This window comes from Phyllostomus discolor, chromosome 3, assembly GCF_004126475.2.
Source record: "Phyllostomus discolor isolate MPI-MPIP mPhyDis1 chromosome 3, mPhyDis1.pri.v3, whole genome shotgun sequence".
In the NCBI taxonomy this organism is placed as follows: domain Eukaryota; kingdom Metazoa; phylum Chordata; class Mammalia; order Chiroptera; family Phyllostomidae; genus Phyllostomus; species Phyllostomus discolor.
This window is the reverse complement of record NC_040905.2, coordinates 113,088,419-113,105,592: the sequence shown is the minus strand read 5'-3', so window position 1 is coordinate 113,105,592 and position 17,174 is coordinate 113,088,419. Positions and strand designations below refer to the sequence as shown.

General features: G+C 45.5%; 1 protein-coding gene across 5 annotated transcripts; it reads left to right on the top strand.

The window, feature by feature from the left end:
- Positions 1 to 4,919: 4,919 nt before the first annotated feature.
- On the top strand, positions 4,920 to 16,440 carry ZNF263 (zinc finger protein 263). Of its 5 annotated transcripts, none has more exons than XM_036019953.1 (6): positions 4,920 to 6,218; positions 7,413 to 7,593; positions 8,050 to 8,120; positions 8,407 to 8,533; positions 10,088 to 10,204; positions 15,916 to 16,440. In XM_036019953.1, exons 1-6 carry the CDS (start codon positions 5,832 to 5,834, stop codon positions 15,918 to 15,920), a joined length of 888 nt encoding a protein of 295 aa, XP_035875846.1. In that variant the 5' UTR covers positions 4,920 to 5,831; the 3' UTR covers positions 15,921 to 16,440. The 5 variants fall into 5 exon arrangements, with proteins under 5 accessions (XP_035875846.1, XP_035875845.1, XP_028366155.1 ...); XM_036019952.1 differs by lacking the exon at positions 15,916 to 16,440 and adding an exon at positions 11,176 to 11,383; XM_028510354.2 differs by lacking the exon at positions 15,916 to 16,440 and adding an exon at positions 10,782 to 13,110 and having other exon boundaries at positions 4,929 to 6,218.
- The last annotated feature ends 734 nt before the right edge of the window (positions 16,441 to 17,174 follow it).

Sequence of the window (17,174 nt, the reverse complement as noted above, 5' to 3'; positions counted from 1 at the left end):
ATGGCTGCCGACCCTCCATTTAAATCCCAGCACCAATCTTCTCCTGCAGCTTCATTCCAGCTTCTCCCACAATTGGCCACAGCTGCCAGCATTCCGGGCAGGTGTGGCCCTGTGGTGTGGAGCCAATTATCTCCAAGGTCTTTTGGACTCCGTTACAAATCCCTATTTGGGCCCCCCCTCTTGGCTGCACCCTGTTACAATGATAAATGTTCTCTACTTTGTAAAACTCATCATGTGTGATGTTGATATATGCCTATTATAAGGGCAGAGGTGGCCACAGGTCATCATATGATTGCAACCAATCCTCCTAGCTAAGGTGAACTGTTAAGTGCTAAAAATGAGGTCTAAACAAAGCACCTGGAGGCCCAGAAGAAAGTGATTCTGACTTGGCTTAGGGGAGGAATCAACCACAGTGCTTGTTGCCACAGTTCAGGGCTTGCAGTGTGAGGATCTTTGGTTGCTATTTTGTTTTGCTTTGATTTCTCCCCTTAGAATAGTTTTTCAGAGGTGGAACTGTTTGATCAAAGAGGAGAAACATTTTAGGATTCTTCAAACACAGTCAAATTGCTTTCCATAAAACGTAATGCATTCATAGGGTCTCTCCCCTGTATGGAGGCATTGAAGTCTCTAAAGGTCTGAAAAGGAAGCTTTTCCCAGGCCACTTAAAAGTTTACTTTTCTGAATGAACCCTCTGGTGCTCAGTAAGTGTAACATTGAAAGGTCCTTGGAGTTTCCTCTGTTCTCTTTCTATAAAGTGATTATGATGATCTATTAGATTTGCTAAATCTGGGAATTTCCACATTGATTTTCAAAACATTTTTAGTGTTTGCTTGTTTTGGATAAAACAGAACCACAGAGAGTGTTGCCTCTAAAGGAACAATGAGTGGATGAAGAGTTCCCAGTTTTTTTCTACTTCTATTTTATCTCCCGATCTCAAAACTTGACAGAAGAAATACAAACTGAACATGTTACCTTGTTCCAAGGAGGAAAAAAAAGAGTTGTATTAAACCAGTAATGGGATGATAGAAACACCTATATAGATTCCAAAAATTTTCCTCCAATTAAGAGTACATTTTTGTTTTCTTTCTTTCTTCATATTCAATAGACACTCACCTATTTTGAAGTCAAATATTTGTTTCATTCGCTTGGGTCCTGCAATCCCTTCACCCATTGTCCTATCTCTATGCTTCACAGGGAAGTCAGGCCATGCTGTGATACTGGATATCCTGGTCATAAGAAAGACTGGAAGCATGATACTTGGGTCACCACTGGTTTTTCCTGAATTCAGGCTGATTTCTGAGGCAGACAACCTCTCTACTTCCTTCTCAGGATTATTTCACCTGGAGCCTCTGTCAGGTAATTTTTCAATATTAGAACAAAACTAAAATGAGGGGAAAGTCCCTTTGTGCTCAATTCAAAGCTCTTGTCCTCCTATAGAAAAGGAGTAAATTAATTATGTTAAAGTAATGCAATAAATTAGTTTCACATTTTTAAATATTTTGATAAAAGAATTATCCAAGTTAGGTTATTGAGTTCCAAGAGAAGAGAGAGAGGTAAAAGTTGGAGTTTTGGAACTATGTCCTGGATTAATTTCAGTTAAGAGATTTTCAAAGAAAAATTGGTATCTGAACTGGGTTTGTTGGTGACCAGCAAAATCCATCTTTATGTTTTCTTTTAGCTGAAGTCTAGGAGTGGATTATCTTGAAATTAACCAAAACAACTACCTAACACTGTTTCTAAAAATCTAAAAACAACTAGTAAAATTTTCTCCAGCTGAATTTCCCTCCATGTCCTACTATTCTTTCCCTCACTGAGACCAGTTATGGTTTGCACTCTTTTCTTTTTATCCTCACCAGAGGACTTTTTATTTTTCAGAGAGAGAGAGAGAGAAAGAGAGAGAGAGAGATTGTTGTCATGAGAGAACACTGATTGGTTGCCCTCTCTTATGTGCCCAGACCAGGGACTGAACTCTGACCCAGAACCTGGGTAAATGCTCCAACCAGGGATTGAACCCATGACCCCCTTCAGTTAGGTGATGATGCTTCAACCAACGGAGCAACACCAGCCAGGGCAGGTTGCACCCTTTTTATGTGTCCCTTCTTTTCCCTCCTCTCCTCTGACAAATTTAGTGGTCTGAAATAACATGTGGGTTTGCAAATAGTGATTTAAGATCCAAATAGAGAAAAATGTTTAAATATCAACATTGACAGACACTATTAGCAAGTTAGTTTGGTTAATGTTAATGTGAAGGAAAATTTAAATTCCAAAACATCAAAATGTAGGAAATAGAGCAAAATGTCTTATTTTATGTTTTCATAGAGGAAAGGCAATAATTTCAGATTAATAAAAATAAAATTCATTTCAAATGAAATGCCACTTACAGTCACTATTTTGTTTATGATTGGACTTCAAAGCTGAGTGGGATCAGAGAATAATGTGGTACACTTACAAATAAACCCTTAGCCAAAGATCACAGGAAAGCTGTAGTCAAACTGGGAAGAAACCAAAACTGAAAGAAGAAGCAAATAGCAAAGGCTTAGGTTGGCAGAAACCTAGAGGCCAGAATATCTTAAGGTGAGCAACTTTTCAGAAAGACAGGAGCTGCTCATTTGTCTGCTCCTGTGCCAAAGAGAATAGACTTCAAAGTCTTAACACTAGATGTCATCAAATGTCAATCTGAAAACCCCTGAGTGCAAGGGAATAAATATATAAGACCTAGGTTAAGGATTCAAAGTGGCTCTAGGGACAGAATCTAATACTTGTGAGAACTAAGACCAGAAATAATAAGAATTCTTTATCTGAGATTCAAATTTGTTTTTCTCTGAGATTCAAATTTGTTAACAGTCAAGGAGCCACCTACAACTGAGAACAAAAACATATAAGAAAGTTGGTCAACAGTGGTTATAAAGCATACTCAAATCCCTCTAACTTACTTTTCACCAAAGCCCTAAAGTAGTGGCTTGCAATATTTTTGGAAGTTTTGAGAACTTGATGAAAGCATCCTAGAAAACACACATACATGTGCAATTTTGCATAAAGTATAAAGACTCTCTAAATCTATCCACATGACCCTCTAGAACTTCATTAACCAATATGGTAGCCACAAGGTAACACGTAGAAACACTAGCTTCATTTCAAGTGCTCAATAGCCAACACTACGTATGTTCCATTGGACTGTGCTACTCTAGAATTTCATGAACCCTAGGTAACTTCTGCCCCAAACAAACTCCTATAGATCTGCTGGCTTGTAACCCCACCCCAAAATACCAGCTATTTTCTGTTTGAATATAGATGAGCCTCAAAGGCAGTATAATATTAACAGTAATTTTGAGTAACTGTGACAGTTACTCAAATGGATACTAGCTCTAAGTACCCATTAATAACCTAAAATCAAAACAAACTTACATAGTAAATGATTCATCCTTCATTCTTCCCATGTCAAGGTATGTGTAGTTTTGCAAACATTCCCATACACATCCTGCAATAATAATCCAAGAGGCTTTTCTATGAGACAGGGTCAGGCTTCAAGAATTTGCTGTGCATTAATAACAGCTAATATTTATTGAGTTCACACTAAGTGCTAGGCACTGTCCTAAGAATCCTACATGTTAGCTCATTTAATCATCATTTCACATTATAAAGTGGGTATAGAATTAGTCCTTTAAAACAGGTGAGGGTACTGAGGTTTGGGGCTTAACAAGATTTAATAAATTGTCTGAGATGACATAGTAAATGCCAGAGAACTGGTTATAAGATTAGTATCTAGTCTCCTGAAATATAAATATGTGAAACATGACAATGGTTTTAGAGAACTTGGAGGTCACAAAGTTTTCTGAAATGGGCCTATACCTGCCAGTGCACTATGAAGCCTCTGGATCTGAATTTGCCACAACAGCTTGCAGACTTGACTTTTTCCCTGGAGTGGAACAAGAAAAAAAAAATACTCAGGACTCTTTTTCTGTCTTCTCTTAACACCCTTTACTATCATGGTAGTCTGAACTTCAGTGACAGACTAGCTGTGTGACCCTGAGCAAGTGACTTTATTGACACTTTGTACCGTTATCTGTAACATGGGCATGATAATAGCATATACTTCCTACAATTTTGTATTGTGAGGCTCTGGCTGCATGTAAGCAGGCACTCAATAACCAGTGCTGGTAGTCACGATTCACTCCTATGACTCTTCTGTATTGTGAGCTGACGGGCCCGGTCTTTGATGGAGGGAATGGAGAAACTGGGCGTTCTTTAGCCGTGGACACCCACATCACAGCTGGGCCACCCACCCCTCAACAGCACAAAGCACTCAATTGCACAGTCAGGAAACCAGCCCTCTGGGTTTGCTTGCATTTACTTCTCACGACGCAGGTTCATGGCCGAGCTAGGAGGAAGATGAATAAGATCCAGGCCGCAGGGCTAGAAGAATGAAGTACACGTCCCAGGCAAGTTTAAAATCCGGAGCCAAAAACAAACAAACAAACACATAGATAGATCAACCAATCAATCCATCGGAAGCCGGAGGTGCCCGGCCAAGTCTCTAGCGCCATTCGGGGACCTCTAGATGCCCAATAAAAAGGACCCTGGCTAGCCAGATGTCTGCCACCAGCACAGAGCCCGAAGGCCTCAGTACCACACGGGATCCACGATTTCCCTCCCTCCCTTCCTCCCTCCCTATTTTTTAAAGACTGTATTTATTTTTAGAGAGAGGGGAACGGAGAAAGAGACGGAGCGAAACATCAACGTGTGGTTGTCTCTCACACACCCCTGCTGGGGGGCCTGGTCCGCAGCCAGGCTCCCCTACCGCTTTACATCTCTCCGGCACTCCCGGAGCGCAGGCGCAAGCGCAGTCGCCTGAGGCACCACGGACTGCAACTCCCAGCAGGCCCCGCAGAGCCGCTGACCTGGGCGGGGCAGCTCATTTCCCGCCCTCGACCAGGCAGCCGTACGGGCTCTTGGACACCTGCTCCTGAGTTTCGCAGGCTCCTGGGGCAGATAGGTCTTTCACCTGTGATCCTAACGTACTGGAGCGGATGGAGACCACCTTTAAATTTGTTATGGCCGGGACAACGACTCTCAAACTAGGCTATGGGTGAAGAATTTCTCGGGTGGGGGCGGGATGTTAACAATTTGGATTTCCGAGCGCACCCCGAAACTCTGACGCACTGGAGCTCGCTTGGCTCCAGGACTTGTATCTTAGCAAGCTTTCCGGGGAATTCTGTCCCAGGTAGCCTGCCGGTCACAACAGTTTTGAGTTTTTTTTTACAAATCGATTTAGCAAACCTATCCCGCCCACGGCCAACCCCAAGGAACCTAAGGTCTTGGGGCTCGCCGGGCGGCCCCGCCTCTCGTCTCGAATTGGCCGCTCGCTCGTCCCGTCCTGCAGATAAATCTTCCTTTCTGGTTGGTCGGCGCGGAATCTGGAGAAATCTTACCCAATGGGCGTTATTTGTTCTCGGAACGAGACCTGGAAATTGGTCTCGAGCAGACGCCTTTGGCTGTGGACGCTCAACTTGCGCGGTAAAACTTCCGGCGTGCGCGCCGAACGTTTAGTTCTGCGTGAGTCCGCGACGCTGTGAAAAGCGTGGCGCTCAGGTCCTTCCCTAGGGAGGTCTTGGGGAGGCCTTGGCAGGGAGCTGTTGCGGCGGCCCCGGGCACCTACTGAGGCCAAGGCTTCGGGAGCGGCTGCGATCCGGCTGGAGCTGGCTCTTCGACTGGGACTTGAAGCCCAGGGTCCTCTGGCTCCTGCGGACGCTGGCCGTCGCTGCGTGAAGCCGGGGCTCCTTTGCAGAAGGGCTCACCTGGTTTCTGGGGTAAGGCACTTTGAGTGCAGGACGATGGCGTCGGGCTTGGGCTCCCAGGACCAGGAAGGGCTCCTGATAGTGAAATTGGAGGAGGACTGCGCCTGGAGCCAGGAACTGCTGCCACCGGATCCAAGGCCCAGCCCGGAGGCCTCCCACCTGCGCTTTAGACGTTTTCGCTTCCAAGAGGCCGCTGGGCCCCGGGAAGCCCTCAGTCGTCTCCAGGAGCTTTGCCATGGGTGGCTGCGCCCTGAGATGCGCACCAAGGAGCAGATCCTAGAGCAGCTGGTGCTGGAGCAGTTTCTCATCATCCTGCCTCAGGAGATTCAGAGCAGAGTGCAGGAGCTGCATCCGGAGAGCGGTGAGGAAGCAGTGAGCCTTGTGGAAGATATGCAGAGAGAGCTTGGGAAATTGAGGCAACAGGTGAGAAAAAGAGTTGCATTTGGGGTTTGGCCCCGACTGGGATTAGCGTGCCGGCCCAGCTCCGCATACGAATTTACTTGGTTTCCCTGAGTGGGCCTTACATAGGCAAGAAGCCTTTTTGTAGTTTAGTTCGGAACATACATCATCCAGATTTTACCCGAATGAGTGAGTAGTAAAGAGTGCCCTATTTCCATTTGGAGTCAGTGTCCCTGCATTAATGTGAGCCCCTCCCGGACTCAAATCCGTCACTCTGTTTCTTAATAGCGTTGTGACTTTGGAAAAGTTACTGAATCTTTTTGAGCTTCAGATACGCCACTGGTAAAATGAGAGTGATGAAATTCCTTCCTAGTGTTGCTTTGACCGTTAGAGGGAGAGCAACATGTAGTTTTTGTTTTTCCTAAATTCTTGCAGCACACCAGTTAAAAATCACTGCTTTAAACAGTCACGTTACTCTCTGAATCACACTTTTAGCAGTATTTTTTTATTTTCCTTGGTGAAAAGCAGTCAAGCAAGTTGTTACAGTCAGACATTGTTTTTAAATTAGTTTGAGACACATTGATTTGTTGTTTCACTTATTTATGCACTCACTGGTTGATATTTGTATGTGCCCTGACTGACTGGGGACTGAATCTGCCACCTTGGTGTATTGAGATTATGCTCCAACCAACTGAGCCACCTGGCCAGGGCCATATAGTTTTGATTACACTACTGGCTTAAAGTTAGTGCTAAGTAGCTGTTAGCTATCGTTATTTTAGAGTTAGCAGTCTGGTCTCCAGTGCAGAGCTGGGTGGGAGTTTACTGCAGACTCCCAGTTTGTTATTAGAAAACCAGTTTGGCACTGAGGCTCTGAGGGCACTTGTGTTCCCAGGGTCACCCAAGTTTGAATTTATCCAATAGTGAGGGGTAGAAGCATCTAGAAAAGGTGAGGGAAAGCAGGAGGGAGTGAGGTGTGTCCAGAAGAGCTGTGTGGGGCAGGTGTTCTCTGGGAGTGGACTTTTCTACCCCTACCATGCACCCCCATTTTCACATGCACTTGGGATCAGAAAAGCCTGTAGTGGAAACCATCCTTCTCTCTCTCTGGGCCCAAAGGGATCACCAGTGGTTCGCTGTTGAAAGCTTGCCCTCAGAATTCTGTACTAATTTCTTTCCTGTGGGGCCCTGTTGTGATGATGAGTAATGTGGGTTGGTTCCCAGGTCACAAACCATGGGCTGGGAACAGAAGTGCTTTCGGAGGAGCCTTTGTCTTTGGAAACAGAACGAAAGTCACCGAGCTTCAAGCTGGAGCCAGTGGAGACTGAGCGAAGCCCTGGGCCCCGGCTGCAGGAGCTGCTAGGCCCCAGCCCTAAAAGGGACCCACAGGCTATAAAGGAGAGGGGTGAGGAACAGTCATCTGGGTAGGTGGGAGGGAGGATGGGCTGTGGGTTTGCCTTTGACATCAGCAGGATGGAGCACCTGTGACAGCAAGAGGGAGTTTCTGCTCTCAGGGTTCCCAGAGTGGAGTGAAATACCTAGCAGTGTTAGTTGGGTTTTTTTGGAGGTGGGAGGAGGTAAAGAGATTTTGTAGCTCTTTCATATGCAGAACAGAGACAATTAGAACTAGGTGAATGATTGAGGACTTGAAGCTGCAGAATACTGGTATTCTTACCCTTAACCCTGCATTTAGGATATCATTTTGGAGATGACTTTATTACGCCTTGCTTGCCTTCTTTTGTTCAGTGTTCAATCCTTAGAGCAGAGACTGGGTGTTGGGGAATGGATACTGTGTTGTAATAATCCTTGGGTTGCCAAGAATTAGGAATGCCATTCTCATCATGATTTCTATCACCTTCAGCATTATCTGCTCCCTGGCTTTCTCTCTTTCCTCCCGAAGGAAACCTGGAAGACAAGATGACTGGGCCCCAGGTGATGTGGAAGTTCCCAATGTCTTCCCCCAGCACACACCCCCCATGCCCTGTGTTGCTCTTGTGGTGGTGGGGTCCTTTTGCCACTTGGAGAAGATCCTTTCTCCCTCACCACTGTCTCCCCCACTTTCTTTATATGAGTCCTCTTTACCTCACTCCTAGGTCTTGTGTCCTTCTTCTCCATGAAATGTATCCTCAGCACTCTGGGTTTTGCCCCTTTAACCCATGACTCTGCTTGAATTGTTCTTGGTGTCTCTGGGGCTAAAGAAGATCTTGTGCTGTTTCAGTTGCCTGAGAGCTTAGAGGACGTGGCTATGTACATCTCCCAGGAGGAGTGGGGGCATCAGGATCCTAGTAAGAGGGCTGTCTCCAGGGACACGGTGCAGGAGAGTTATGAGAATGTGGACTCACTGGGTAAGGACTTCTTTTCCAGGAATGAACACTGAGCCATTTCTGACCAGGTTCCTCTGTCTTACCCACTCATCTCCCAGACATAAGTTCCCGATTTTTCCAGAAGACCTCCCTTTGTTTAAAATCCCCTGAACTAGGATCAATTAAACCGCTTCCAGGTGGTACATTTGGCACACTTACGGGCCCCAGCTGCCAGAACCGAAGCCAGGGAGTCTGAGCCTTGATGGATTTCCCAAGGCAGAACGAGTCAAATCGGGTGACTGCCCCCCACCCACCCCAACCACATGCTGTGAAATTGTAAGTTCTTAATGTCTTGCAATTTTGAGGTGATTATTATTCTGATGTCACTTGTGTTTTCTGTGCTTCATTAGTATTCCTAGGCCCTTCCCCCAAAACACAAATTACAGTGTCAGTGGCATCAACATTCCAGTTTAGCAGCTCTCCCAGCCCTTAAAAATTCAAGAAGTAGGGAAGACCTTATGGAAATTTGGAAATGATAAATATATCTAAAAGTGGAACTAGATAAATCAAGCATAAATTAAGATGCATCTGTGTGTTGATTTGTTATGCAGTGATTTAAAATGAGGCCTATGAAATACAACAAAAAACAAAAACAGTTTTTTAGGTGAAGAGTGTACACAAAACTCATAGGATTTACATGGAGGGTATGCAGTTATTGTTTAATTCCACCAACTTTTATGTGTGTATGAAAAGTCTCATAATAAAAGTTAGGGGAAGTCTTAAAAAACAACCTAAGATAGGAATGGGTCCATTAGAGTTATGACTACATCTACACACACACAGTAGAAGAGTCACACTGGACTTTGCTTTCATATATTAGGTTTTCGTAAAGAGTAGCACAGCTATCAGTTTACTTGCACCAATTCTGCAAAGGGGTCATGGCTAGGTTTGTTTGGTTCCCTTCATTAGGACCTCCTCCATGTTTTCCATCACTGTGCTGTGGTTTGGTGCCCTAGGTTTAGCACAGCTCTTTCAGTGAGTGCCAAATAGAAAGAGAAGTTTGCATCACAAGTTCTTAGAACTAAACTGTTTTAAGTCCGTGTTTGCTGGAGTTGGAGTGAGGTTTTTGTTTTTAGCATAGCACAGGAATGGCACTTTGGAATTTTGACCTCAGAGTCCTTTCAGAACCTCCTGGTCCTTTTCTGATTATCCATACTATATTTTCTCCTTCTGGAGTTGCCCAAAGTAAGTTCTATTCTCTATATGTAAGAGTTAAACTTCTTTTACAATGTTAAACTGAAGCTCAAGAAACTGACTACTCTGACCATGTTTGTTTAATTACCAGTGTACATTCTCATTGCAAGAAAACTCCAAGTACTATAAAAGTGTGAAAAGAAAACTGTAGTCTCACCCAATTTCTTTCTCTAGAGGTAGCCACTGGGAACAGGTTAGTGTATATATTCCAAGTAATTGTTGTCAGGCTTACTGCACCCTCTGTATCCACCCACTGAGGACAGGGAATAAGACTATCTTTGTTTGCTCTGCTTGGTGGAGGAAAGTGGTGGCATAGAAATCTATTTCTTTCATTGTGAACAGAATCTCAGGTTTCCAATCAGGAGGCCCTGAGCACTCAGGTGGAACAAGGAAGAAAACCTTGGGATCCCAGTGTCCAGACATGCAAGGAGGGACTGAACCCCAGAAGCCCCACTTCAGGTAAGAAGATGAGCAACCTGCCTAGCTAGTTTCTCCAATGGGAGTGAGGGATTTGAGGGTTTCGGTGTGGGGCTAGCCTGTCACGGCTGCCAGGGAGGTACAGTGAGTGCTGTGTCCTCACTGCTTACTTCCATCCCAGTGAAGCAGGTGAGGCACCCAGAGTTCAAAACATAAGGAAGCATTCACTCATGGGCTTACTTGCACATCTTAGTCAGTAGCTTTGCGCCATCCCTCCCATTTCAGAAGGGCAGAGTCAGAGGCTCAGTTAAAGATGGATATGGGGACCCCTACAAAGGAATAAGACTGATCTGAGGTCTGATGCCTGAGCAATGGCCCCACCTTTTATCCAGATGCCTCTCCAGAGTGCTTTTGCTGTATGGGGAAGATGGCAAACTGAGGTGCAACCTTTCTAGACTTCTGATCTACTGTTAGTAGCAGACATATGGGATTTTCTTTTTCTCTAGGGTAGAAATAATGTAGAGGTTTGGTTTCTCTCTCTCTCTCTCTCTTTCTCTTTCTCTCTCTTTCTCTCTCTCTCTCCCTCTCCTTCCCCCTTCCCCCTACCTCTCTACCCCAGGGGAAGAGAAATTTGAGATTCGGGAAGAAAGTACTCAGTCTATTTCCCCTGAGAGCATCCATCTGCAGGTGCTTCTGCCTGGCCAGGCCAGAGGGGAGGTGCCCTGGAGTCCTGAGCAGGGACGGCCTGGGGACAGGGCAGAAGGGCATTGGGAGCCTCCCCCAGATGATCGGATGGAGCAGTCCTTAGTGGGGGCCACAAGTTGCAGAGAAGTGGGACAACCAAAGGAACTGCAGCGGAAGAAGCTCCACTTATGTCCCTTATGTGGCAAAAATTTCTCTAACAACTCAAACCTGATTAGGCACCAGAGAATACATGCAGCAGAAAGGCTGTGTATGGGTGTGGAGTGCAGTGAAATCTTTGGTGGGAGCCCCCACTTTTTATCACTACACAGAGCACACTTGGGAGAGGAAGCCCATAAGTGCCTCGAGTGTGGAAAAAGCTTCAGTCAGAATACCCACCTGACTCGCCATCAACGCACCCACACAGGTGAGAAGCCCTATCAATGTAATGTATGTGGAAAAAGCTTCTCTTGCAACTCCAACCTCCACAGACACCAGAGAACACACACTGGTGAAAAGCCCTATAAGTGCCCTGAGTGTGGGGAGATCTTTGCTCACAGTTCCAATCTCCTTAGGCACCAGAGAATTCACACGGGAGAGAGACCCTATAAGTGTGCTGAGTGTGGAAAAAGTTTTTCTCGCAGTTCCCACCTTGTCATACATGAAAGAACTCATGAGAAAGAGAGGCTTTACCCCTTCTCTGAGTGTGGGGAAGCAGTGAATGACAGCAGCCCCTTTCTTACAAATCATGGAACTCACAAGGCAGAGAAGAAACTCTTTGAATGTTTGACTTGTGGGAAAAGCTTCCGACAGGGCATGCATCTCACCAGACATCAGAGAACGCACACAGGAGAGAAACCATATAAATGTACCCTTTGTGGAGAAAACTTTTCTCATAGATCCAACTTAATCAGGCACCAGAGAATTCACACGGGAGAGAAACCCTATACCTGTCATGAATGTGGAGACAGTTTCTCTCACAGCTCCAATCGGATTCGTCATCTAAGAACCCATACAGGAGAGAGACCCTATAAATGTTCTGAGTGTGGAGAAAGCTTTTCTCGGAGTTCACGCCTTATGAGTCATCAGAGAACTCACACCGGATAAAAAACCATGGGGTTTCATTTTGCCCCAGGTAAGGTGGCATATTCAGAGGATCCTGTTGAGAGTTGGTATTTCTTTCCCTGCTGACATAAAGAGTAACAGGGATGAGTGTGTGTGGTGGTCTATATGAGGGAGGTGCAGAGACAGCAAAGGATTTGCATAAAACTAAAAAGGTATTCTGTTTGGCCTAGTGAGGGTGACAGGTCTTTGAGGTGACCTGCTCAGGGCAGAATTCTCTGTGAAGTCCATTTTGTCTCATAGTGTACCTACCCACTTCATATATTTAGCCAAGTTGTGATTTGGATGCCTTACTGTGTCTGTGTTCAGTGTCTTCCCAGCAACTTTGGGAATCCATGTGACTTTGTTACTGCTTCCTCACTTGGGACATTCAGCAGGAGCATTTGAGCTCCTGAGGCCCTTGAGACCAAAGAAGAGGGGGTGAGTCTCATGAGAAACCAGCTTGAGGGCAAGGAAAGACTGGTGGTAAGTTGTACCTTTCCCAAAGGCCCTGACGGGGAAGCAAGCCATAGTGCCCCTCAGTGGCCTGACAGGAGGGCCCATTGGCAGGCCATGCATATCAGTGTCACCTCAGAAAAAATGGACCTGGAAACCTAAGGAAGATAGTAAGAAGTAATTTGCAGGTCAGCCTAGGAATTGGCAAAGGGTGCTGGAGTCCAAATTAGTCTACCCTTTGCAGAGATCAAGAGTTCCTCCACCTTTGTCAGAGAAAGATATACAGAGCTCCATAGTCTTCAAGGGGCTTCATATAAGATGGGTTCCCTAGAAGACTTTGAAAATGTGGATAATAGGAAAATTAGGAATCATGCCTTTTCTTGTTGGAAATGTTTCAATGGTAATAAATATCTTCAGGAAACATGAAAGTGTGTGACTCTTTATTGAGAGCTTTTGTTCTGGCCTCCAGCGTTGATCTGTCTCCCATCTGCTTTGGTTGGAGGACCTGCTGTTCATAGTCTTGCTGGATTGGTTGTGAAGGGTCCCACAAACATGGCAGCAGACAGGATGATAGGATTGTAGCCTTCACCAACTCCAAGCTAGGACCGCTACACTTCAGTAACAAAGGGTCAATCTCAGTGGCTGCTTGGGGTGATGTCATAATGGTCTTCAAGGTTTTCTTTCCTTTGGTGTCCAGCAGTGTCTGAATTTTTTAGAATTTTTGGGGGGGAGGTTAACTGAAGGAAGGTTGGGGTTGGGCTCTTCAGAGACAGGGTATTTTATTTTGGTCTTACAAATGATTCCCAGGAAAAGATGGTTCTGATATAACAGTTACTGCCCATTATTGGAGAGAAGGTATATGGGGAGGGCAGATTATTAGATGAAAGCACTATATCTTATTTTATTTTTAAATGTTTCATTTTTAGAGGTGAAAGGAGAGAGGGAGAGAAACATCAATGTATGTTTGCCTCTTGTGTACCCCCTACTGAGGACCTGGCCTGCAACCCACCCATATACCCTGACTGGGAATCGAACTAGGAACCCTTTGGTTTGCAAGCCAGCACTCAATCCACTGAGCCACACCAGCCAGGACAGAAAGCATTATATTTTAGAATAGGTAATTAGGAATATAATTTTAGGAGCATGTGTCTATGGGAAAGAGGTAGAATACCAAGAAGTATTCTAGGAGTAGGGCATCAGTCTTCTCTCAGCCCTGCCTCAGTTTAGTGAGGGTTTTTCCTTGGTTTTCTGAATCAATTTTTAAAAACTTACTGTTTCTCACTTCTCTGCCTTTCTCTTATCCACAAGAAGGCAGTGGTAGTACAGAGGGTGGAGGGTTGAGGATTTGAGAGATGTAGGATCCACCGTGGTAGGAGTGGGCCAGGGATCAGATATAGCTGCTGATGCCATGAAATGAGTGGGTGGTGTCAAGTTGAAGGTACTAAAGATTCTCTTTGGCTAAGATGGCAAACTGCATTGTAAATCTTATAAGATTGGAAAATACCCCTCCCCCTTCATTCTCCCTCCTGTTACTTCCTCCCAATAATATCACCCATGTTGATTTTATGATGTGTCCAACTGGTTGTGTTCCCACTTGAAGCATTGCAACTTCAGGCTTATAGCAACAAGGACCCCTGCATATTTGCTTTTGCACTAAAAAGGCTTTCCAACAGGAGCCTGTACTTTCCAACAGTGTAGCTCCTTTTTAGCAAATTTCAGATGCATAGCTGTTCTCAGCCTTGTTTTAATGAAATAATGTCACAAATTATTGCATGTAAAACACTTAGCACAGTGCCTGGCACATAGAAAGTATCTATTTGTGCCTTCTGTGGGCAGATAATACTTGCAACATTTTCTTCAAACTCCACTGGCTGAAAGAGCAGGCCCTTCACTGCAAGGGATGGCCAAGGGTATGCTTTTTCACATTCATACTTTCATATGACACACACACTGTTGACATACTTTCATTTGCTAGTCCTCTTGTAAAAGAAAGCAGAATAGATTCCAACTGGCGTTTATTCAAAGGGAGAATGATGCAATAGAGACCCCTGCCCCCTCAGTTCAAATGGGTACACAGGAGACCTGGGAGATATGGACTGATCTTAACAGTCACACATAGCAAATGTAGCACAGGAGACCAGCAGAAAGGCTTCTTGGTGGAGAATTGGTAATACATTTAAGCAATGTGCAAACGCCTAGCAGAGCCAGGCCAGACAGCAATGAGGACAAAGCCTATAGTGTCAGAGACTAGAAGTGTTAAACAAGCACTAAATTGCTTTTTTCTCCCCAGAAAATCCTGTCAGAAATTTAAAGAATTTTTACTGTATGAATGAAAGAATTTATGGCTGTCAACATTGTAATCTGAAATTTGCTATTGATAATCACTGAATTAATCAATTGATACAATTTTGGAATAGGCAAAATTGCCACCACTGCTTTAAGACTTGTAATTTTTGTAAATGTTTCACAGGCATTTGAAACAACTAAGGTTAAAAGTCTTAATGTATGTTACAGAAAACCAGCTAGCAAATTAGCACCAGGGGGCTTCCTTTGTTAGGTGTCAGTAGATCAAGTATAACAAGATGAATTAAAAGCAAAAGTGCATTTATTAGAAGCATTTTTTTAAGGCTTTAATCTAGCTTGCAAGCACTTCTGATTAAAACTTAAATTTCTGTTCTCGAAAGGGAATTGGCCCTGGGTGATGTGGCCCAAGTGGATTGGGTGCTGGCTTGCGAACCAAAGGGTCACTGGTTCCATTCCCAGTCAGGGCACATGCCTGGGGTTGCCAGCCATGTCCCTACCAGGGGGTGCATAAGAGGCAACCACACTTGGACGTCTCTCTTCCTCCCTTCCCCTCTCTCTAAAGATAAATTTAAAAAATAAACTCTTTAAAAAAAGAAAAAAAAGACTGATACAATTTCTCATTACATTTTACTAAATGGATCTAAGTCTTGCCTGAGTTAGGAGGCAGTGGGAATGGTCTGTGTAAATTCAATGACAAAATGGTTGATAAAAAGTGGCTCAGACCACAAGTAAAATTCTGACGGATCTAGTTGATGCCAGTTTATCACTGAGACAACTTGAATGTCTCAGAAACTTTAGGTAAATCAAAACTGATGACTCACCAGGATCCAAACTTGCTCCAGGGAGACAGTAAGATTTCCCCATGAGGAAAGGGTGGGGAAAGAAAATAGTTTATTTCTGAGATGCAGAGTTATGTTTTGGACACAATGAGCAACTGTTTGCCCCTTCATCCCCACTTCCTCTCGAGGCAGGAAAACACTGGAACCTGGGTGTGGTTCCCCACTCCAAAGGTGAGGCTGCCATTGAGGGGACTCACCGCTCCCCTAGGAGGGGTCCAGCTTACATTTAGGAATCCTGCCACTGCCATTGGAACAAGAAGTGCTTGGGTTTCTTGGAGGAGCTCTAGTCCTCAGGATGGTTTCCAGAACCAGAATGCAGTCCTTTCCCCTTTTTAGATTGGGTCAAAGCAAATGAATTTGTTGTTCCCACAGCTTAGCCTTCCATGGACATGGAGGACGGGGCGCTGCTTCCCTAGAACCTCCCACCTGTCCCACCAGATGTCCCATGGAGGACATTTCCCAAGCGGACCCAGGAGGAGCAAGGGCTGACAGGGCGTTGGTGGCATTCCGACAAACCTTTAACCTCTGCCCTCCAACAGCCCTTCAGGACTGGGCACCGAACCCAGGGAATACAAGCGCGTCCATATCCGCGCCTGGGCGCCCTATGGCTGAGCCTGCTTGGGCTTTCCCCTGCAGCCCCAGCCACTGTGGCTCGACAGGCACTTTATGGCTGCGACAGGTAGTTCCTTCCACTCTGGCTCTCCCTCTACCTGGGAACTGCCTTTGCCCCAGCTGCTCTGGCCCGTGGGCAGGAGCCCAGTCTCTGGTTGTGTCAACCATGCTCTCCCTGCAGGCTTCGACTACCAGGGCTGAGCGGGTCCACTATGCTCCAAGACTTCCCTCTCTACACCAGAGGGGATATTGGCGGTTCCCCTAAATGTCCTGTCGCTCAGATTTCTGTGCACCACCCCTAAGTGTCCTGTCGCTCAGATGCCTGTGTGCCAACCCAAGGCCGACAGCAAGGCTGGGCTGGCTGTCTCCTTCCCACAGGAGGCCAGCGCCAAACTGGGTGAGGATGGGCAGTCTGAAAGGGGCCTCTCACAGGCAGGAGAGCAAAGGGTGGGCGGGGCAGGCCTGCAGGCTGCACTCTGCGGGTGGTTGTTTGAATACAATGGGAAGTCCATGGAGGGTCTTAAGTAGGAGAGGCTCTCCGCAAGGCTGTAGGGTCGGGAAAGGATTGGGAGAAGACCAGAAAGGGTAGAGAGACTAAAGGGACAAGTGCAGTCTCCAAGGCAGGGTGTGATGGCAGCCTGGATCTGGACTTGAACAGTGAGATGGGAGAGGTGAAGAGAAGAGATGAGATATTCAGGAGGTAGAACCAACAGGACTTTACGTGGACCCAGATCAAAGTCTAAAATTTTAGGATGACCTTCAAGAGTACTGAAATTCTGGCCCTGACCTGTCTTTCCTGTCAGCTGCTCCTACAGCAAATATCCAGGGACCTTGCAGCTTTGCAAGGAGATGCACTCTCACACCAACGAGCTCACACTCAAGCTCCCCTTTTGCCCAGACTGCCCTTCCCCTCCCCCCCACTAAACTTTAAAGTCCAACTCAAAAGTCACCCTTGACCCTCTCGGATTTCCCCTGCACTCTCAAAGCCCTCTCCATACCCATCTTAGCTCTTACACATC